Source organism: Vombatus ursinus, unplaced genomic scaffold (assembly GCF_900497805.2).
Source record: "Vombatus ursinus unplaced genomic scaffold, bare-nosed wombat genome assembly UNPS02004691.1, whole genome shotgun sequence".
NCBI lineage: Eukaryota > Metazoa > Chordata > Mammalia > Diprotodontia > Vombatidae > Vombatus > Vombatus ursinus.
In genome coordinates, this window is record NW_020944469.1 from 5,999,614 (window position 1) to 6,023,703 (window position 24,090).

The window sequence follows — 24,090 nt, forward strand, 5'->3', positions numbered from 1 at the left end:
CCAAACCGTCTTAGGTAAAAATTTTTATGAGTCACTTAGCACATAAAACCATCCAACCCAAATGTGTAGATGTTCCTTTTCTCCATAGGGCACATCAAAATTTCTCCCTAAGTGACATCCTTGAAGGTCCAAGCAAAGTTCCTCTGGATTCCTATGCTATATGACACTTGAAATTTCCCCTAGTAAATCCCTGCCAATGCAAGGGCAACCCAAATGGCATTTGTTCATTTTTGAGACTGGGTCTCTCTATGCCATCCAGCACAGCAGCCTAGTGGCCTGCTACTCCTTGGGCTCACCACACTTGTACTATACAGTCCATATATATACCCTTACTGCAGCTCAGGACTCCTAAGCTCAAGTGATCCACCAGTGTCAGCCTCTCTAGAAGCTGGGATTACAGGTTCCAGGAGGAGAGGGTAGGAGACAGAAGCTCTTCACTCTGTCCACTCTCACCACCACCTCCTCCTCCATGAGCCATTCCCTCTCGGAACAACTTCCACCACTAAGCGAGGTTCTAAGCCGGCTCACTATTATATCCAAAAAGACAGGATGTTACAAAATATCTCTCGCCAATCCTAATACATTTCCTGTGTAGAATCATTTAATTTCATCCAATGACTTTCACTCCTTCAAAATTGATTGAGAGCTGTTTGCACCTAGTTTAGTACCTTTGGTTGATTGAGTCAATAAATGTGTGCTCAACTAATAAAGGTGTCAGAGTTGGAGCATCTTGTTAGTTATATGGGGCGGGGAGATTAATTCAGTCAATTCCCACCTTTGCACTGTGTATCACATTCAAAATCAAGTTTCATTACCATAGATTGATGCAAAAAATCCAGCCAAATTAAAGATAAAACATCATTTGACACCTAGTCAAATTAAAGACCACTAGGTTCTCACTGTGTTGCTATGATGAAATTTTTTTTAAATACCAATGTTTGACCCAGAAGGGGATGCAGAAAACAAAAGATAACTTTTCCTTTTATTTGGAAAAGTTGCAAGATTAAAGGACTGGCATATATGTTAAAACTCTTAAGTCAACATGATAATTGAATCATGAACAAAAATAATGACTCAACCCAAATCTTAGTATCAAGGGCATTTGCAAAAGTTTTGTTAGCTAGGATGTTAGGCTATTCCAGACCAGATTATTTCCTTACCCAAAGACAAACTTCCACAACCTTGAAAGAAAGAAAAAAAAAAGACACTGTCAGGTTCCTTAATCTTTCTTTCCTCTCAAGAGCGCAGACCTGTTTGAGTAGAGTTGTTTATCAAGGACAAGGCATACAGCTGAAGAACACTACCTTTCAAAGTTAGCAAAGACATTTCGAAATATCACTGTGTGCTTTTGAACTGACCTTGACTGTTTTCAATGTCTAAAATGATACCTGAGTGACCTGTAGCAAGATATTAAATTGAAGGTGAATTTCTCTCTTGCCTGAAATGGCAAAAGAACGTTTTACCTTAAAAATGACAGCAATGGTGACAAAAACACTATTGGAATTTCTATAGCAACAGGGGAAAAAAAAGGTCTGTCTTAGAGCCAATAAGAGATTTACTAAGAACAGAATTGTACAACTTTTCCTTTCCTAACCTTATATCTCCCTGATCTAGTACTCTCATTTATTTTACTTAGTACTGGTTTAATTTTCATATATCTAAAAGGAAAAAAAAAAGGTGCACATTACCTTTGCCTATAAGGTAAACTAGGAACTAACATTTTCTCAACAGTCTGGTTAATAGAGAGATAAGGACCTGATACATGAACTGCTATTGAACTAAGTCCCTCATCTATGAAAGGAGACATGATTGACATTTAGTGATGTACTATTTGCTATAACTTCCAAGGATTAAGGTTGCATGCTCAGTCCTGAAGATGTTGCATCTAATCGGGGGGTGGGGGGGGGGGTGGACCACGACCTGAGGCCTCGAGGCCACACGTGGCCTTCTAGGCCCTCCGGTGCTGCCTTTTGACTGAGTCCAAGTTTTACAGAACAAATCCTTTTATTAAGGGGATTTGTTCTGTGAAGTTCGGATTCAGTCAAAGGGCTGCACTTGAGGACCTAGAGGGCCATGTGTGGCCTTGAGGCCGCAGGTTCCCCACCCCTGACGATACCTTCATTTTACCAAAGAGGAAATATTTAGCCAGAGTAGCTAAGTTGCTTGCCTAAGGTATGGGGCAGGATCAGGACAGGAGTCTATGCCCTCAAACTCCAAATCCAGTCCTCTTTCAGCCTTCTTGTACTACCTCTTTGGCTTCCCCCTCCCAAGAAGTAGTCTCAGTTGTTTGATGTTTGAAATTGGCTGACAATTTAAACCTATTGGTCAAGTTGATTCATCATTTATTTTCCCTGAAGCTCACACTCATCATGTACACTCTGAAAGGGCTTGTGGTTCCTGGCATCTCAGTCAATACCAGAACAAAACTTGTTAATAGACGCTGTACCTAAAATGAATGGAAATAGAACATGACCATGTTTTAAGCACAAAATCAACATGGTTTCACCCTAGTTCAAGCTAGCCTTGAAGGCAGGAACCATGTACCCCTTTAATCTCCCACAGCACATGGTTAAGTGCTCCATAAATATTTTTTGAATTATGAATCAAAATGATCCCCAGTTATATAGCCCTTTAAGGCATTCAAAGTACTTTCCTCATGAGTATTTGCTCGCCCATGTTTGCTATTTTATCTCTCTTTGGGCCCTTTCCTTTCCCCACCCCCCCCCCCCCCCGTACAATGTATGATCTTCTAGGACAGGGACTGTTGCAAGTGTTGTCTTTATGTCCCCAGCACCTAGCACAGCGCTGCTTTTTATTTATTAGAGGAATAATGAGTGTTTGCTGAACTGAATTATTGAGTAACTTGGTTGTGAGTCATACAAAGGTCGTTATCCCTATTTCACAGATGATGAAGTAGCCTCAGAGTATTTAACCATTTCTTACTGATGGCCACATAGCTCCTCTCCTGGTCTTTAAACCCAAGTCTCTCAACTCATGGGCTAGTGCTCTTTCTACTGCACCATTATGTGTAATTTTAAACATATCCACACTATTTTAAGCAGTTAGTCTGCCATCTGGGAGAAGTCCCACATGACTGTGTCACCAGTGCCCCCAAATAACAAGACAATCTCTAATGGAGGCCACCATGTGGGCAATGAAGCTTCTAGTGGAGCCATGAAGGTTCAGTAATCTCAGTTGCCTTTGGATACTGATTGCTAACTCAGAGGTCAAAAAGGGAGGTGCAATACTCGAGAGAAGGACTGAGCAGAAGGAAACAGGATTCTCTATGATGCAGACATATAAGAGTAGAAGGTTTGTGAACGTAGGAAGAGCACAGCGTGGGGGACATTGACCTTTAGCTAGATGATTAAGATTCACTACTTGAGGTAAATGGGAATTTTGAGTTCACAGAGTGGAATATTTGCATCACCTTAGTAAATTAGTGGGTCCAAGTGAAATGTGGAAAGGTGCCATCAAGTCGAAAAATAGAGAACTACTCAGTGTTGACCTAGGATTCTTACCAAGAGGTTTGACCAGGGCTGTTTTTACAGCCCTCAACATTGTCCCCACTGAAATATTTACTTTAGTGTGAAAGCTGAACTTAAAATGCTGTTCTAGAATCTTCTCTTTTTTAGAGTTATTAGGGTGGAGTCATTGATTTACTCAACTCCAGCCTATTTAAAGCAAGAAGAGGCCCAAGCAATCAGTCTCATGGACCTTAGATCAGGGGTTCATAACCATTTTGCATCATAGACTTGTCTGCCAGTCTGATGAAGCCTATAGACCCCCGTCTCAGAATCATACTTTTAAATAATTCAAAAAAGCTAAATTTCAGTTAAATTTCAATTAGAGATTGATGAAAATAAAATGTAATTTTTTCCCATCCAAGATCATAGACCCCCTGAAATCTGTTCATGGACTAAGTGTGGAAAAGTCCTTTGAAGTACAGTACTGTTTTGAAAGAACCGTGTTGAGATAAGGAAGATAAGCTGAAGAGAGAGGCTGTGCCGTGGCACAGAGGCTGTCTATAAGAGATCAAGCTAGAGGTCAAAGTCCTTTGAGAGGCTGGCTTCCTAGCACACCCCTGAGGAGCAAAGGCAGGACAGAGCTGTGCCAGAAAGACACATTGAAAGGGGTAACAGGGTTTACAGAAATCTCAGCACACCCAGTTTTCCCTGCCGTTTCCTATATGCAAATTCTATAATATAATCTTACTGTTCTATAGCCCCCAAATTTCTAGTAAACTGAATTTTCCCTTCACCACCAAGAGGCCAGGGCTTAACCAGAAATCGATATAAATGTAAAGTTAGTCAGAGAAGCCAGCCTCTGTGACTGGGATTTTGACAATCATCCTCTCTTGTGAGACAGGTTGGGGATGTTAAATGAATTAACTGACTCACAGAGATGCTGCAAGCTCCCCAGGGTTACCACCACTCTGGCAGAAGCAAAAGTCATGAGTCACAGGAGTTAGAGCTGGAAGAAGGGCCCTTAGAAGTTTCATCCAACCCCTTCATTTTACAGATGAGGAAACCAGGGGTTACCTAAGATCACACAGGTGCAGGAAGTCATAGATCCAGGACTCAACCCCCGTTTTTTTCGTTCCAAATCTAATTCTTTGGAAATTTTTTTCTTCCATGCCTCACTACCTCATGGGAGAAGACTGATTTGGGCATATTTTTATTTTCTTGCTAGAAATTTTCCCACAGGTCACTGCAAAAAGTCATCTCAACATCGCTGTAACTAATTGAGTTGAATCTAGATTTTCACAGGTGAAAGCTTAGATGTGAAGGAATCGGTTTAGCTGCTACAGTTAGCAACTTTCCTAACTATTTGAGGCTGATTCCTGCAGCCTTATTAACCTATCTTAGGGAGGTGCTGATTTCAGTTTCACTCACTTAACTGTTTCACTCTTACCAGCTCCAGGGGGAACCTTGCATAATTTTTCTCACCCCATCAGAGGTATTTTGTTAACTCTTTGCTAGGTTCTATTGCTTATATGGCCCTTGTAAAACCTATTCATCATCCTTTCCACCAGGACAATCCCTGGGCAAAAGAATGGAGGCAAATTTGGTGTTTAAAGCCTCCTTTCCCACTTTCCCATGAGGGCCATCCCCACCCCGCTTTCAATGTCCCTTTGACCTCAGGTGTCCAGTCTTCTCAGGCCGACTGGGGTCCACCTATCAATTTAATGGACATGTTTAGAATCACAGTATTTAAAGCTAGAAGGGACCTTCGGTATTTCAGCAGACCTTAAACTGAATTGTTGTGTGTATTCCCTGCACCAGTGCACATTACAACCCATCCTCTGAGGCTCTGTTCATGTTCTCTCCTAAATCCTCTACAGTGCTCCATCTGTCTATCCCTTTTATTCTATCTTTGTGATCTTGAGTAAGAGTATGGCCCCTGGACGTCCTCTAAATCTCTTGACATTATGTAGGCACTCAAGAAAAATATAGGCTATGCATCTCTTGCTCCTCACCTTTGCTACCTGACTGGCCCCCTACCTTTTCCGATTGTATATCTTTGATGATATCTTTAACTCCACTTCTGGTTTGTAATTCTTCATTAGTTTTGTGTTGCAGCAGAAGTAGGCCCATCAGGCCTGTCCCCATTGCTTTTGTTAATTCTTTGGAGCCCGTAGCATTATGTTATTTGTAGCCATATAAATCACCAGATGCAGATTTTTCAAGTGATTTGTATTGATGGATAAGCTCTCCTGGTTGACCATCCAGCTGCCACATTCCACCTTCTGCAGGAGGTCTTTCCCACTGCTAGCACATTCCCTCTGAGGTCATCTCCCATTTACAATGTATTTATCTCGTATATACAAAGATATTTACATGTTGTCTCCCCCATTAAAATATGAGCTCCTTGAGAGCAGGGATTGTGTGTATTCCAAGTGATTAGTACAATAGTAAAAGTTTAATAAATGTTTGTTGACTTATTATGATCTGACTTAATTGGCTCTTTCACTGAGCTTTTGGTAAATTGAAACTCCACTGTTCCTCACTGTTTTAGGATGGATACTATTCATAATCTTCCCCATCATTCTCTATAAGATTTTACAAATGAGTTTATATTCTAAATTAGTGTTGCCCATATTCATTCTGCTTGTCAAGGAGATTGTGTTTGCTAGCTAAAGTGGTTTCAAGGCTCTTTTGGCCTCTTAGCCATGGCCATTGATTTCCATTGCTTAAACCTGTTTAGAATCTGTTAACGATCTGTCTTAATGCTTGTACATTTGTCCATATCCGAGTAGGCTATTCCAATAGATCAGGTTAAGGCTGTTTAACTGTGCATCCTGCCCTTTTCATTTTTATTCTTTCATCTAATTTGATATTGATTTTGACAGCTCAGATTCAATTTATTAAGCCATGCTACATATAATTAGAGTACGGGCACAGGTATTATCACAATCACCTCATTTTGTAATTGTACAAAAGGAAACCTGAAAGTCTGGCACCTCTAGGAATTAGACAACCTCTAGGTTAGACTGACTGTATGTCCAGGTAGCTGTTGGTTACCCAGGCACCCAGAAGTCCTAGGCTAGCCTTCGGATAATCCCATACTTCACTGATATCTTAGGATAGTACCAGTCGTTCTGGAGGTCAGAACCGTGGCAGTCCTGAGACCTACTCTTTACTTAAGTTGTTTCCAGAGCTCTAGGGAAGCATCTGCTTATCCCCCTAATGACACAGAATGTCTCTAACCAATAGCACTCTTCCCTTCCCCCAAACCACCACTGTTACCTCTAAAGGTATTCCTAGGTAGGCTATACCAGTGATGTCAAACTCAAACAGAAACAAGATCCCTGCAAGGTGCATGTTGACTTAGAAGATCACATATTAACATTATCTATGTTATATTATGTTATTATTTATTTTGTGAAACATTTCTCAATTACACTTTAATAGTTTTGCAGGCCACTTGCAGTGGGGCCAGAGTTTGAAACCTCTGATCTGTATTCAACTCTACTTGATTAAGTCTTTCCTATTGAGTAAGCCCAAAGCTGCCATGGTCCCCACCCAAGAATTGTTTGGATCAAGGGTCATCAAGGGTTCTCTGGGATCTCAATCAGAGAATTATAGGATTAGAAGGGACCATGTGGGTCCCTTAAGACTATAAACAGTCTTAAGTCATTGACTCCAATTAAAACTGTACCTTAAAGGTAACCTATATACTTTAAGTTGTAAATTCCTAAAGAGCAGCCTTGTACTAAAGAGTAGAGGCTCCAGAGTCAGAGAACCTAGGTTCAAACCCCACCTCAGATGTGGTCTCTGTCTGACCTTGGCTAAGTCACTTTACCTCCTTGGCTTTGGTTTCCTCAACTGTAAAATGAGGAATAAATAGCCTCCCTTTCAGCTGTAGGTCTTTGAACCCATGATTTCCAGGGAGTAATATTCTAGAATCTCCTTCTATTACCTTTTTTTGTTGATTCTCAGATTCAATTAATTCTACAAGTCTGACTTTCAATCAAGTCTATTATATTTCATTCTTTTCTCTGTTGTAATGAAAAACCCATGATCACTGTCTTCCATATCTTAATTCTTCCTCTGTTGTACAGTTTTAAATATTTAGCTAATTTCCAAAATAGTGACCTCTTGACTTTCTGGAGATCAACTCCTAGGATAAAATTCAAGTTTCTAGGGCAGAGATTCGAGGGATAGACTTACCGATTCTTCCCTATAGCCAGGCCAGCACCATTGGCATTTGCACATTCTTCTAGATCTCCCTGAATCCAGAAAAGGACTTAAATTTCTGGATGGTCCACGGGAATACCAAAAAAAAAAAAAAAAAAAAAACTGTAGCTCTAGATTACTTGATGATTTAGGGTAGAAAAATGTTCTGATTTTCTCTTTAGCTCTGTGATTTTTCACAGACTAGCACTTGTAGCTATGTCACACCAACTTATGTTTGTAACCGCATCATGATTCAGTTTCCTTGCACCTGAGGCTGTATTTTCTGCTTTAATCCACTGAGAATCCTGCACGTGCTTTATAAATACCACCCTTTAACTAATGCAGATGAGTGTAAAGGGTGGTTCACATGAACCACCATCAGGCACTTATAGCCATTGGAATACAGCCCAGTGATGTTGCAAGTGGATTTTGCATTATTCCATAGAGGATGTTTAATTGTTGCAGTCTCCTTGGTCAAAGCTTAATCATGTTGTAATTTACAAAATTTAATCCTTTACAATATTGCACTTAATCATTAATTCAAATGAATCACAGCATCTCTGAGTTGAATGGGACTTCAGAGAACACTGAGTCCAACCTGTACCTGAGTAGGAATCCCCTCTGCACTTTCCCTGGCAAGTGGCCATCAAGCTGCTGCTGAAAGACTGCTTCAAGTCATAAGGAACTCAGCACAAATCATTGAGGACCCACCCCTCCCTGACATGATTTTTTTGCAAGATGTACTGATTCAATTGACCTTTTTTGTTTTCTTGGCTATTGTCCCATGGAGTGTCATTTTCAGAGTGTTGAATCTTTTGTGAACTCATTTTCTTTCTGCCATATTGACACCTTAGCACTGAGCAACAGATTAGGCACAAAAGGTGATTCAGATCTAATTGATCATCCAGTGACCAGCCACATAGTCTGGCCAATTGATTGTAGAGTAGAGGAGGCAAAAGTAGAAATAAAATGTGTTTCTTTGATTGTCATTTGTTTTTAAACTGCTTCTCTTCCTATATATCCAACTCAGAAACTAAGAATTCCAATGCAATATGAAATAATACTGTTCCCATGGATTATTTTACCAAGAATTTTGGCACTAAGTCACTTTTTACATACAATTAAACTGGCCTAGCTCACTGTTTATAAGTAAACACTTTGCAAAAATCCTCATACTCACAGATATCACAACCAAATTTGGCATATTATACATGTGTATGTATGTATATATGTATGTATGTACATACTGAGAGCCAGCCAGGAAGACAGTGCCTCTCACACTTGCTGGCTGTATAAGCTCAGCCAGTTAAGTAACTTAACTCCTCAGCACTATAGGAAACTCTCAAAGACTCTGAGTTCCAAAGAAGATGCCATCCTACTTTTGTAGAGGAAGTCCCTCACCATGGAGTTTCCCACATCAGTGAAATCATTGGCTCAGTCCCTATACCCTCTCCCTACACAACCCTCCCCACATAAATATATGGGCATGTAAAAATGTAGGTATAGATAACTACAGATACACACTGTATATGTTGCCCAATGCTCCAAGTATTAAGAATAGCATGTGTATATTTCATCTTGAATGTGGAACTCTGTTTTGAATTACAAATGACTATAATGTTCAAATAAATATTAAGGAAGACTCATTTGGACACTTTGGAAATCACTAGAAACCATTTCCACTAGTTTTTATGAGGCCAATTTAATAAAACTTCTATGAAACACCTACACAATCTATTTTAAGGGTGACTTGCTGCAACTTTGGAGTAAGTTTTATTAAATTTGGCCAGTGTTGATTCAGCAGAGTGAAGGTGGCCTTGTTTATGTTTCTATCTCTTGTGTTGTGTAAACTTCAAATAAAAGGGGGTAATCTTTCCAAGCAGGTGCCATATACAAAGCTAAGTCATTCTTCCATTGACCTCTCTTGTGATCCTAAGGTATTTCATTGATAATGCCATGGGGGACGTTTGCACGCATCTATTTGACCATGCATGTTCTTGCTCTTCTTAATCCGTGCATTGACTTTTTAGCCTGTTAATTGATTTATCTTAAGCTTAAAGAAATGCTTTTTCTTTCCCATAGATATGCTAGCTCTGCTGCTGACCGTCAGGGAGGCATACCCATGAAGAAGGTAAGCCTTTGACACAGTTAGTCACCTTGCTACTGTTTGGAGGTTGTGGAGGGGGGAAATCAAGGAGGTTTCATTGTCACTTCTCCTTCTGTGTAAAAGTTGTTTTTCCCTTTGCCCTTGAATTCTATCTAGGATGAAGGAGAGTGGCAGTTGAAGACGCTGGAATGTTATTGGGGAGGGGAGCCAGGTGTGATTTTGAAACAGAATACTGATTTGAAATAGAATAAAAATTTTTACATGCATGAAACTAGAATTGATGAAATATGTTTCTGCAAAGAAATAGGAGGCTAAAAACTTCCTCTCACCCATATATTTAGAAATATGGGAAGAACCACTAACATTTGGAGATAAAAGTTTCATTTGTATTGTATTTCTATACAGTCTCCAACTTTGGGGTAGCTCTATATCCGTTTTGTAAATATGCATATATGTATATAAATTTCTTTCTGCAATTGGCATATTCTTGATGTACTAAACTTAGAAAACAGCATAGAATCCTACAGTGATCTGTAAGACTCTTTCACTTGGGTTCCAGTTTAGTTCAGCAGTTCTCAAACCTTTTGGTCTCAGAATCCCTTTACATTCTTAAAAATTATTGAGGACCTACCAAAAGAACTGTTATTTATATGGATTATATTTTACTGCATTAGAGATTAAAATATCTTGGTATTATTATGAAAATAGTTCTAATCTCATGGACCCCCTGAAAGGGCCTCAGGGTGCCCCCCATGATCCCTGGAATATATTTTTAAGAATGGCTGATCTAGTTTGTTGGAATTTATAGTCATAAACATTCTGGAGTATCTTTTGTATAGTGTTCTGTCTTATTTTAGATGCTTGATAGGGTTTTTTTGGGGGGGGGCGGGTAGGAATTTTGATAACCATTTTTCTCTGATCCAACTGTGAGGAGAACTTTGACTTTTAACTGATCATGTCTGTTTAAAGCTAATTTTTCCAAATCTGGCTGTACCATTTAGCCAGAATCATTTTCCTCTTCTCTATGTGACTGTTCCAAAATGAGCAATAGAAGGTGCTCAAAATAAGGATAGGTAGAAACCTAGACAGATATGCCCAATCAGGAAGATTCTAGATGCAAAACTCCCCTCAAAACTATTGATTCCTTTGCCATTTTTAACCATCTTTCATAAATGCTCATGTTCCATAAATATGGCCTCCATATACATTAAATGAAAACACTATCAGTGAAATATGGTGTATCCACTTTTATAACTGCCTATATAGTCTGCTTTTGAGGTAGACTTGGTTAACTGTGCCCGAAGGTGTGTCGTGAGGGCAGTATCTGTTTTGGTCTTTGTCTTTGTGTACTCCCAGAGCCTAACTTCATGCCTTATACCAAGTCAGGGCTTGATAAATGGGAAACTGAATTGAAATCATTTGGAAGTTCCATCCTCATCTGAACTGGGCCCAATCTATTATTACACCCCAAAGAACACAAGAATTACATATATTTGATCAAAGTAGTCCGTCAGAGGAGCAGAAACCTCCCTGACCACTTAGATCCAGGCAGTTATGCTAATGGCCACTTTCCCACTTCCTGTCTGAATACCAGGAGTAATTGAAGGGGAGAGCTAAATGGAGAGAAAGATCATTTGTACCTTGCTCCCTATCCTGGTGGCCTTTCCTCATTTTGTACCCTCATGTGGCAAGGCTATTTGTGTCTATTCAAACCCCATACCTTCCAACTTGATAGAAACTGAAATGCTAATACTGCAAAAGAAATTGTCATCTTAGCACTGAAATTCATGTCAGTCAGAAAGCATTTATTAAGCACTTGCTGTGTATATACCACAAATTTCATAAATTTCAGAGATAATTATCCCAAGATAGTTAGACAATTTGTCGTGGATCTCCTTTGTGAAATTACAGATATTTGACTGTAGTTTTTGGTTTTCCTCCAGATGTTTGATATCATGTAGACAGTGCTACTGATTCATTTAATCATGAAATCCATTAGAGTATCTTTCCCCTCAGGTTAAAGTCTTCACTGGCACTTAAGTGATTAATAAGCATTCACACCTAGAAAGGCTGGTGTTCCATCTTAGTATTTGAATTAAGTCTTTAACATCCCAAACTGTCAGTCTTAGCTTATATATTTTAATATTGTTAATGTAGTTGTGTTGAAGCATAAATATTCTTGCTTTTGCTTTTTCTGAACATGTCAACAAATCAAGTTATAGAGATTTGAGTTTCCTTGCATGTATTCAAAAACTTTACCGAAAGACTAGTTGAATGTAAAAAAAATGTTTTGAAGAAAAGAAGTATATCTATTAACTCTCTGTCCTTCCTATGGGCTGAGCTCAGATTTTACAAAGGAAATATGCTATTTGGTTTACATTAAAGTAATTCTATAAAAACCAACCATCCAAGAATAAGGTAGATTTTACAGACAGAGGCAGAGTGCTTCTCAAAGTAGATGGCAGGAAGCACAGTAAACATACTTTTGCACCCATAGGTGGCCATCAGCCCAGGTCAGAGTGGAATTTCTCAGGATAGGCCATAAGTATGGCAGCAAAAGTGTGATTACAGGCCAACAGTGGTTTTTCAGTATTGGCCTTAGGAAGGGATTGACAGCAGCTTATAATAGAGAGGCCTAGAGTTTCCCTATACCAGCCATACTGTTCTAGAAAAGACTTAGCAGGTCATGGCATCATGAATGAAAGTCTTAAACTACTGGGGGTCCAAGAGGTAAGCTACTTTAAGTATATGCAGTGGTATTTGGGTGCTGTTCCATTATGTTTCTCATGTGTTAATTAGTTGGACCCCCTATGATTCTAGTTCTATCCCACTGTGGCTAAGAAGAACAGAACTGATTCTGCTTCCATATGACAGTCCTTGAAGATACCTTTCATGTCCCCTCCAAGTCTGATCTTCTTTTGGCCAAATATACATGGAGCCTTTCATTGATATCATCTCAAGTCCATTTACCATCCTGAGGATTTGTGCAGCAATTTTTGTTCACTCCTTTGTCAGCTTTTAATCACTACTAATACAAAGAGCGAAAGGTTTCAAGTAGAGTAGTTAGGTGGCATAGTGGATAAAGTGTTGGGCATGGAGTCTGGAAGACCTGAGTTCAAATCCAGCCTCAGACACTTAGTAGCTGTGTGACCCTGACTTAACCCTGTCTGTCTCAGTTTCCTCATCTGTCAAGTGAGCTAGAGAAGGAAATAGCAAATCACTCCAGTATCTCTGCCAAGAAAACCCCAAATGGAGTCACAGACAGTCAGGCACGACTGAAAATGACTAAACAGCACCAACAACAGAGTACATTCATGCTTTATGTGTAAAGTCCAAATTCTGGCCAATGGTTTCAGCAGGGAAGAACAATTAGGAAGCTCTAATCTCTTTTTGTTTCTATTGTGAAGAATAATGATTTTTGGCTTAACTTGATTGCAGAAATCTACAGAAATCACATCTAAAAATGTTGACAGAGAAGTACCCTGCAAAATGTTAACTTCGAGCTCATTTTCATCTATTGATGGGCACTAATTACTTTTAATTAATTCAGAACATATTCCAGTAAAACAAGCAAGGGGTTCACCTTACCAAAGTGTAAATAGGAATTTAAATCAGCAGATCCTTTAGGTTTCTTCCTTGCTCAATTATTAGCTGACCTTTTGGTCTCTAATGGTATCATTTGTAATAGTTTACTTTGAGGAATTCATTTCAATGTTTCCTGAGCTACCAGGGATTTAAAAAAAAAAACAAAAAAACAATCATCGCCTGGGGGCCTGCCTTTTAGTGACAAAACCCTTCTCTACATTTAAATAGGGTGGTCCTCAGGAAAAAAAAAAAAAAAGCAAGGGTCACATGGATGAAGAATGTCTATAGCCCAGATTTTAGATTGCTTCTAAATGGATACCCTGTAGAGACTGTCAATTGGTATGGTTGTCTGGAGCAGACAATACAGGTGGACCATGAGCTGGTTCCAGAGTTATAAAAGAGAAAGAAAGCAGACTGGATTGCTTTTGGGGAACTTACAAAGCACTTTAATTGACCCCAAGCTTCCCACAAAAGTAAGGACATCTTTTCAATGCAAACATTCTACTGGTGTTAGTGCATGGTAACAAGACCTGGGACTTCACTGCTCCTTAAAAGCTAAAGATGAGCATCACACAGAGGCTAGAGCACAATTTTGAATGTGCTGAGAGTGAGCATTCTACAATATATCCACAATGAAGAATGGAAGTACAGTAGATCATGAAAGAATCCTTGGATAGAAAGAGAACATGGACTGCTCATGTGGTGAGATCAAGGAATGACAAGCGGACAGCCAGACTGCTCTGTTGGAAACCTAGTGGTGCTGGAAAAAAGCGAGGAGGACTCCAGTGAGCAGACTCCTGGGGGTAAACTTTTGGGAGGATATGGACAAGAGTCACATAGGATGGGGAGGTACAGATCCATTTGAGTGTTTGAGGGCTCCTCACATAACAAACTCAAATCCATTTCATCTTGGCAAGATATGTCTGAGCTTGAAATCTCCAAGTCATAAGACTAGGATTTTAAGGCAAGATTTTTAAAAGCATTTGTGAGAAATTGTACCAAAAGAACATGCTGCTACAAGGTATTAAACTAATTTGGATTGCTGTGGATCAGGCTAGGGCAGTTGATTTTATTGGAATTAGCAGCCAACAATGAATTTCATGTGGGTGGAAGGATTGAGAGATGACCCTGGATTCACATGAGTGGCATCAATTTGTGGGAGAAGATTGCAATGTTGCCTCCCACCCCAGGCACAGACCCAGAGCGCCATATTCTCAGCCCTGCACTTAGATGTCTACTGATGCAGAGACGTACCGACTCATTTCAATTCTTGTCTTAAGCACCAAGGCCCTGTGTTAGGTACTGGGATGCAAAGGGAAAAAATGGAGGATTTCCTGCCCTCAAGGAGTTGACACTCTACAGGAATGATATGACCTGTACACAAATAAGTAAATAAAAAGTAGCTTCCAAGTAATTTCAAGGAGAGAGTGTTAAAAAATAAGAGGAAGACAAGGAGGTCAGGAAGTGCCTTGTGTCGGAGCAATTGTGTTTCGGTGGAGGTGAGGAGGGTGTACATTCTTGACGTCAGGGACCACTTATTCAAAGGTGCAGAGACAGAAGATCCAATGTCATATGGTAGCCAATAAGGGCTAACATTTATGTGGTGCTTGCTACATGCCAGGCACTGTGCTAAGTACTTTAAAAATATTCTCTTATTTGATCCTTATATCAACCCTGGGAGGTAGATGCTATGACTAACTCGATTTTACAGATGAGGGAACCTAAGCAAACCGAGGTAAAGTGGCTTGCCTGGAGTGAGGCAAGATTTGAACTCAGGTCTTTCTGACTCCAGACCCAGGGCTCTAACCGCTGTACCACCTAGCTGCCCTGATACATACATACATATACATACACACACACACATATACACACAGAGAAAGAGAGAGGTACCATATATACATATATGTGTATGTATATATATAATGTATGTGTGTATACCTACATATATATTTGTATCAGTGCAGAAGTAGGCACTGATAATAATTTTCTTATATCTTTAAAATGATTCTTTGGAGAAGAAATAAAACAAGGAACATAATCTCCTAGAAACAAATAAAGATCTTTGCATGTAACTGATTAATTCATTGTCATACTTGGAAAGACTGTGCTGAGCTATTAGAATTGAATCTTTTGGTCAGATTCAGAAGAAAACAAGGGCAGAAATGCTGACAGGTATTTGAAGGTATTTGATCTTAGTGGCAAGATGCCTCCAACAGCATTTAAATAAATCCTAAGAAAAAATGACATTATTTAGACATAGACTTTGGCTTTATTGTAATAAATAGCCATTTACATTTGCTCTTCATGTATTGTTCTGAAAGTATGGCCCCCTGAGAAATGCTATAAAAAGTTTCCCTACAGTTAAATCTTGAATTAATGTGTAATTTATAGACACACTGAGAAAGAATATGTGACATACATACTGACTATGTTCACAAAGCATAATCCAAAAACTTTCAAGGTAGAAAAAAAAAAAACCCTTACACATTCATTCAGCCTGCTAAGCCATGTGCCATTTAGTCTAGACAAGTCTTGGAAATTAGGGGGCGCCTGGAAGCCCACAGTTCTTTGTATCTAGGGCCCTCCTATCATTATTCTCCCCAGTGATGGGGCAAAGATACTGCCTCAGTAGAATAGCTTCGCCTATACCCATAGCCACACATGCCTTGACTTCTAGATGGGTGGGTAGGCTGTAAGAACAAGGGGAAAATCCTTTCATGTTTTTTGGTAACCTAAGGCCCTACCCTCACCCTTAATTTCAATCCCATTTCCTATGAGGAGAATTAAAGAAATAAAAATGTGTTGAGTGCTTTCTATGTACTAGGTAAAGGTTTAACAACTGCTAGTTGGGGAATCGGGATTATCTAGGTTCATGACCCATTTCTGACACATAATACCTGTGTGACCCTGGGCCAGTCACTCATCTTCTTAGTGCCCCAGGCAGAGTATATGCCAATCTAGCATTGCTAGGAGTTTTCTCAAAGAAAGTTCCCTATGTTAATGAAATCATAAGTCAAATCCTGCCTGCTCTCCACCCCCCAAAAATGTTTCAGGCACTGGGAATCAGAATACAACAAAAAATAGTTCCTGCCCTCAAAAAGCATACTGCTGGACAACACCATGTAAACAGATGTGACTACGCACAGTATTTTGAGGATGGAAAAGGCTTCCTGTCAGAATTGACTTCTGAGTATATGAGCATGTTCTGGCCCATTTTCACCTTCTTAGACACTAATTTTAATTTGACTGATTATAGGTCAGGATTTTTTTTTTTTGACAATTCATTCTTCCTAGAAGTAGTTTCCTGTCAATCCCCTACAATCTCCTGTCTCTCCTTTATCATCATCTGGCCAGGTTAATGTAGGCATATTTGTCCCTTTGTGAATTCCGGTGAAAGCAGAGACTGCTTGAATATACATCTAATTCTTTGTCTAGTATTTTACAGGCAGTGAAATTGAAATGTTAATAGCTGCAGTGACAAACTGATGCTAATCACATGTTTCTGAAGCAATGACCATCAACTGCTTTGATTCCTGACTACTGTTCCATGGAGCTGTTCACACCCGTAGCTCATAGAAGAGAAACTTTCTTTGTTCCCCCGTGGTTCTTGGAACTGAGAACTCATGGCAATTTACAAAAACAAAGAAAAAAGCCCAGGTGCTTTTACTCCCTGTTTCCTCTTGCAAATTTAGCTTGGCATATCAAAGGTAGCACTATGCCCAATTTAATCTGAGAGAGGGTTGTTTGGCAAGCACTGTGTCTTCATGTACAAAAGAGTCCCAAAGCATTCTGTTTGATCATACTTTCAGAGTGGTCTCTTGTGACTAAATGTTGTCTTAATCTTGAAGCAAAAGAGGAAAGAGCAAATAGTGTATGATGGCCTCAGATATCCTCTAGCACCATAAAGTTCCAATGCCCACAAAATAACTTCTGCACCAGGCCCTGTAATAGGGTCTGGGATGCCCATATTTCTCAATAAGACAGAGTCAGGTATGGAAAACCAGTGTTGACAGTACAAATGTCAGCTAGGAAGGATTCACAGATTAATCATTATCAGTCTCGAACGCTTTAGGCTGAAACAGTTTATCACATTAGCTCTTATTGGCCTATAGCTTCCTGAGAAAATATGACCCAAAATGGGGACTATTTATTAGGGAAGAGGAGTCGGGAAAGGATTGGTCTTCCAATCTCACACTGGCTCAAGTGAGAGACTCACTGAAGTGCTTTGTAACTCTGAAACACTATATAAATGGGGGCTACTACTTTTACTCTTGTTTCTCCATGGTAGCCTCCCTTCATTGTCATAAGAAGGTGGCTCTGGCTTCAAGTAAAAGCGAGGTGATGGACTGTGGTTGGATTAGTGTAGCTAAGTGCATAATAGCTCATCACCAGAAGGCTGGCCACCAGAGGATGAGCTTGATTTAGCCTGAATGAGTGAAGGATTGAATGAAAAACAGTTATTGAATACTATGTGCAAAGAACCATGCTGAGCCCTGGCGATGTCAACAGAAAAACACATCGGTTCCTGCTCTCAAGGAACTCCCATTCTGAATGGGGAGATGATACATAGAAAAGGGTTTAGCTCCAAGTCAAATGGAAAGGCCCAGTGGGGTTCAAGATGTGGCAGTTAAACATTAAACATCTTCTTGAATGTGATTTCCACTGATAAAACTACCTATTAGCCAAAGTAGGGCACTAATGTAAATGCCACTCCACATACCAAGGGATGGAATCTTAGGATATAAACTTCAACTCAGCACATTTTTCTTTCCTCCTATAATGGAGAAAGATGACCCAGTTGGGGGCTGTTTTGAGCATTTTTTTCCTTGGCTAATCAAACCTACTGGATTTTGTAGGACACTGTCCTGATGGAACCTATCATGTCAAGTTCCTAACTTATTCAGTATTTTGCTCTCGCCTCTGGTACTGCGAGGGAATGATTTGCATGAACTTGGACACATCAAATTTACAGTAATATAAAAATTATGAAAATGTTGGAATAACTGGAGCATGAAGTGAGAAGGAGGAGGAGAGAGAGCAGGATGAGTTCTAAGCACTGAGTATTTTGTCACCCATAGTTTGGGTTGTTTGTATGAGCACTGAACTACTGGGTAAAAACTTCAGGTCAATGCTTTGGCAAAATGCTTCAGAAGCCAGGGATTATGAAGCACCAGTGTCTTGCCCCCTTATGATCAGTCACCAGTCTTAAGACACATTTGACCTGGAGTTGATTTTGAGTGTGTTTGTTGTAAAGGCACTCAGACATAAAAGTACAAAAATAACTAACGATGCAAAGCAGGGCACACTTGAGCAAGGGAGTTTTTTTCAGAAGAGATATGTGCTATCTCCCTTCCCTAAATCTTGAGCTGGGAGTGGGGCAGGGCGGGGAGGGAGGGTGTGCGCAGAGATTTCTTCTCTATCCTAGAAAATGGTTATAATTAGAGTTTGCAATAGTGCAAGGAAAAGTCTTTGCCAGCTCACTTTCAGGGTTGAGGTAACTGGCTGAATTTGGACCTCAGATTCTAATAGCTGTTCTTGGGTTGTTTTCTTAAAGGTACCTTTCCTTGATTAATGAGATACCCACTTCAAATAAAAGGGAGAAGGGAAAAGAGGAGATAGGTAAAGGCAAAATGCAAGTAAGAAAGACCTTGAATGCAGAGTAAGCTGACCCCCAAAGCCAACCATTACTTACTAGAGATCCTGTATGAGAGGCACTGAGATTGTTGTATAAACTAGGAGGATTTGGATGTTTCCACAAAATCCTTAGTGTTTTGACCAGACATACAGACAACAACAGGCTGGCATAGAGAAAGAATAGTTCAGCTTGATTCTTTGGAAATTTACTTTGGAATTCTATAGTAGGTGAGTCAAGCTTGGATCCTATTAAGAAGAATTCAATTAACCAGGTACCAAAAGGAACCCATTATGAGATTGTCTCATAGCAGTGGGCCCTGAGGACAGCATTATAATGAAAGGCCAGAGTATTTTAGTTTCTCAACACATGAGTCACTCTCATTAACCCACAGTATTGAACAAGTTCTTCAGTGCCAAAACTATAATTGCCAATTCCCATTTCCCCTAGAAAAATGCTAAAACTATCATTTAATATGTATTTTTTAAATGTATGTACATTCACTAAATGTACCCTATGTACCAGGTCTAGATTCAGAAGAACTGGGTTCTAATTCTGATTTTGCCATTACTTATTAAGTATGATGGAGAGGAATTCTTGTTTCTCTGAGGTCCCTTCCATCTTGAAGATTCTGGGATTCAGATTCTGTGACTTCCTGCTGGTATGACCTTAAGGAAGTCACATCACTTACAGGAATTTGTTTCCCCATCTATAGAATGAGGAAGCTGGATTTGACGATTTTTATGGTCCCTTCTAGCTCCAAATCTATTATCCTATGAACATTAAACCAGCCTACTCTATATACTTCCACTTTAATTTGAACACTAAGCCATTATCTTTGAAGGAGTCTTTCCTAAATTTCTGATATAGGAGACAGAAGATCCTATGCTGCCTCGTACTACCACAGTATCAAATGTTGGAGAGGTTATCGAAAGACAGGCACACTAGTGCATTGATGGTAGAGGTGCGAATTGTTCAGACATTCTCCTTACCCTTTCACCAGGAGATTCCATTGCGAGGCACACACTCCAAGGAGGTCAGTGACAAAAAGAAAGGCAATATATACTCCCCAAATATTTACAACAGCACTTTTTTGTGGTGGCAAATAACTGGAAACAAACTAGATGCCCATAGATTGGGAATTATCTAGACAAATTGTGGCACATGAATGTAAGGAAATATTACCATGCTATAAGAAGTTATGCATATGATGAATACAGAGAAGTATGGAAAGACTTATATGAACTAATGCAAAGTGAAGTCAGCAGAACCAGGAAAACAATATACAAAATGACTACAACAATGTAAATGGAAAGAAAAAGAATAACAATGAAACAATTGAAAATGAATGCTGAAAAATTATAATGACTAAACTTGGCCCCAAAGAAGAGATATGAGAAAAAAATCTCCCTCTACCACCACCCTCTACTTCTTTGAAGAGGTATGAGACTGTGTGTGTTTAATGAATATGAGATTTTTTTATATTATGGTTAATTTTTTTGAACTTTTTTGATTCTTCTTTTTAAAATTATTTATTATAAAGGGTGGCTCTCTGGGAAGGTGAAGGATGCAGTGGGAAATGTAGATTTTTGTTAAAAAAAAAGAGATAGTAATAATTTTTAAAAGAGAAAGTGGATTCCCTTTCATGTGCTTACATAGATAGCTCTGTTAACTTCTCAGGAAAAGGGTAAATAGAGCCACAGAAGGAGACATTTTGTCTAAAATTATTTCTGTGGAGTCTATACAGTACTTCTTATTATGAACCTGCCTAAGAAGACTGTGTTTGTGTTACCTACATTTGCTTTTGGTTGTTACTATATTTTAGTATTTCAAATCACTCTTGTGATCTTCAAGGGCTATACAAATGTTAGCTATTGTTGTTTTACTTTAGAGATGGTCTATTTTCCTTGCGACTTGTATTTTTAGATCAACCAGTGTTGTTACTGCTTAGAGATGCCAAATATTCCCTTCGGCAGCTGATGGCAATGAATTTTCCCTGAAGGACCTTTATGGTTGGAAATCCTGTACTGCCACTGTCCAAGAGAGCCCTGGGGTACTCACTTTGAGAATATGCCACCAAATCCAACATGGTGATTGGCTGAATTCCTGATTGCTTGCTGCATAAAGCAGCTGCCAAGCAAAAGCTCCTTATTTAGTTACAAGGCAGCTAACTGAAAGTCCCCTGTCACCCAAGGGCCTAATATTAGGCTACAGGCCACTCCCCAAAAGACCCTCCTAGGCATTTAGATTAGGATCAATGATGTCACTTGAGATAAACATTTTCAAGATTTCTTCAAGCCAATGGTAGGTTTGTCTTGCATTTTGTGCAACCTACAAACTTTCTACTCATGAAATGGATCTGAAGTGTGACTTGCTACCCATTTTCCACTTGTTCAGGAAACAACAAGATGCCAGTAGCTGTTAATTCAGCCAAGTTGTTTTAGTAAGAGTGTTAAGAAAGTGTGACCCTTCTTAGGGAATAGTGGAAATCTGGAAAACAGTTGTCTTCTTTTCTTTAACAATAATTGGCAAATTGTTTCCAGGGTATGCTACAGAAAATATGAAAAAGAAATGACAAAAACTCAAAAGATGACATGAAATTGTCTGGTTTTGGCTAATAGTTGGCATGGAATTGTCAATCTATGGGCTCTGAATAAAAATGATAAAGCAGAATTTATTTAAAGTGATTATATTGTTGCATTTTGTCCTAAGGAGGACCGGCCTTTTGCAGGCATAGTGGTCTATTTTCTCCAGAGTTGGATTTCTGGGACACTGAGAAAGCCCTCTGTCTCCCTTAAATCTTCTTCGAAGCTTTAGAGGTAGAGTCATTCCTTTGGGTTAATTTAATTCAATTCAATACCCATTTATTAAATGCCACCCCTGCCTTAAGACAGCTACAGACAAGCAGGTAGAGATGCACAACAGTAATTTCATGTTTCAGAACAGGAACTCTGGAGGATTAGAGCTGAGTGAAAGCCAACCAACCTTCATGCTGTAGCTCAGACATGACACTCCATCTCCTATTTCCAAGACTTTGTGTATAAGCTGTTGCCCCTACCCAGAAGGCACTTCCTCCTCAACTTTGCCTCTCAAAGTCCCTAGTCTCCTTCAAAGCTCAGCCCAAGTGACACCTTATACATGAGGGCATCTCTGATTCCCTCCCTCTCAGTTACTAGTTCCTTACCTCCCCAAATTATCTTGGATTTATTTTATATATTTCTTATATATATTTATATAATGGTGAAGTGCCACTCCAATCCTAGTCAATCAGCATATATACTAAGTTTTTAAATATGTGAATAATGTTTTACACCGTTGATTTCTTTATGAGGAACCAATCTCTTTGGTCAAGAAAGAACGCAATGTGATTGAACCTGTGTATAAAATAGAAGCCAAGTCACCTCTGAGTCAGTGCAGAGTGGCCTAGCCCAGAGGTGAAGATTGAAGCAGAACCCTGAGAGGGAATCATTCTTAGGGGGTGGAGATAGAAAGGGGTTGTTCTTCTCTCTCCTCCCCCTACCCCACTACCACCTCCTACCTTCCATTGACCATGTCATTGGAGAGAGAAGAGACCAGTAGGAGACAATGCATCCAAGATGGAACAAAGAAAGACACACCAGAGATAAACACAGACACAGATGGATGCAGAAAGATAGCCAGCCAATGAAGGAAGCAACTTCAAGACATGTGACTCCTTTAAACCAGAAAAAAAAATGCCAACTCTAGACTCAAGAAAGAATAAGTGACCAGGAGTTTTGCTTACCCTTTGGTCACACATGCTCTCTACTGATTTATGCTTCTGAAGGGCAGGGATGATTTGATTTTTGTCTTTATATCTCCAGGACCTAGCTCAGTACCTGGCACAAAATAGGTGCTTAATAAATGCTTATTGATTCATTGAATTATTTCTAGTTTTAAGAGTCATCTGATTAAAGGTGAGGATTGAACCCCTGAGAACTTATGGCATAGAGAGAAAAGCGATCTCAGCACAGAGATACTCCCAGATGGACACTGGAGGATCAGTGATAATCGACTAAGAAGAAGTGGTGAGACAGATAGGAGCATCATGAGAAAGCCTGATGTCAGAGAGGAGACAGTCTTTAGGAATACGGGTGATCAACGATGTCAGAAGATGCAGAAGGACCATTAAGGATGAGGACTGCAAAAGTGTCCAGTGGACTTCACAACTAAGAGATTTGCTAAATTTAAGACTTTGTCTTCTGTTAAAATACAAATACCCCAGAAGACGGAACACATTAAGCCTTATGAGCTACATACACTTTAGTGGTAGTGATTCTTTCCTAGGAGCAGGTTTCCCGAGGAGACTGAGAGGTGAGAGTGAGAGACCCCTACGGTTCCTAAGGCCAAAGAGGAGGCTGGGGGCCCTCGGGGTGGCCCTTTGGTCATTACAGTAGGCACTGCTGACAGGCATTGCTGATCCTTGAGTGGTATCATGCATCAGGACATGTGGGTTTCAGCTTACTCTCTTCCTCCATTGCCAAATTCCTTTTAACATATCTCAATTTGGTATCAACTATTATGCTACATCTGGCTCAAATTTTTTTTCTATTCCCAACTTTTGAAGGCAAGAAGCCTCATAAATAATAAATTAAATAATGATTTTTGACCAATTCACCATAAAAGAAAAAAATGGCAAAATGTCCAATTTTGTCTTCTTAATTGGAGCTTAATTACTGAAAAACTTTACACAATCTTTTTTAAAAGGTGAACCATTATAGAAAAATATTTGCTTTAGAATCAATCATTTTCGGATGCTTTTGGCAATCTACAAACTGCATTCATTTCTTTGTGCCTACAGTTGAGAGTTGTGGGATGCTAGATCAAAAAGCCTAGGGAAGAATGACCTCCTTCAATACTTAGAGACATCATTTCAAAAGTCAGCAATTGAATTACAAGCTGAAAATGTTGTTTGCAAATTCACTTTACTCAAATGCATGGAAATGTGTGAATGCATCTTAAGGAGTTTTGCTTGAGGTCCCCACAAAATTTAGCTTTATTACATCTAAAGCCAGTTGACTTTTCATTTTTCTTAAACCTGATTGAATTTTAAACTCTCTAAATATGCC

At 39.5% G+C, this 24,090-nt stretch overlaps 1 protein-coding gene across 1 annotated transcript in view; it reads left to right on the forward strand.

Moving 5' to 3' along the window:
* The window catches only part of LOC114026284 (connector enhancer of kinase suppressor of ras 2-like), a 560,345-nt gene that overhangs the window by 455,872 nt on the left and 80,383 nt on the right, over positions 1–24,090 (forward strand). The window contains exon 15 of the mRNA XM_027839961.1: positions 9,762–9,810. Within this exon, the coding sequence (XP_027695762.1) occupies positions 9,762–9,810 (49 nt within the window). The remainder of the gene's footprint in view (positions 1–9,761; positions 9,811–24,090) is intronic.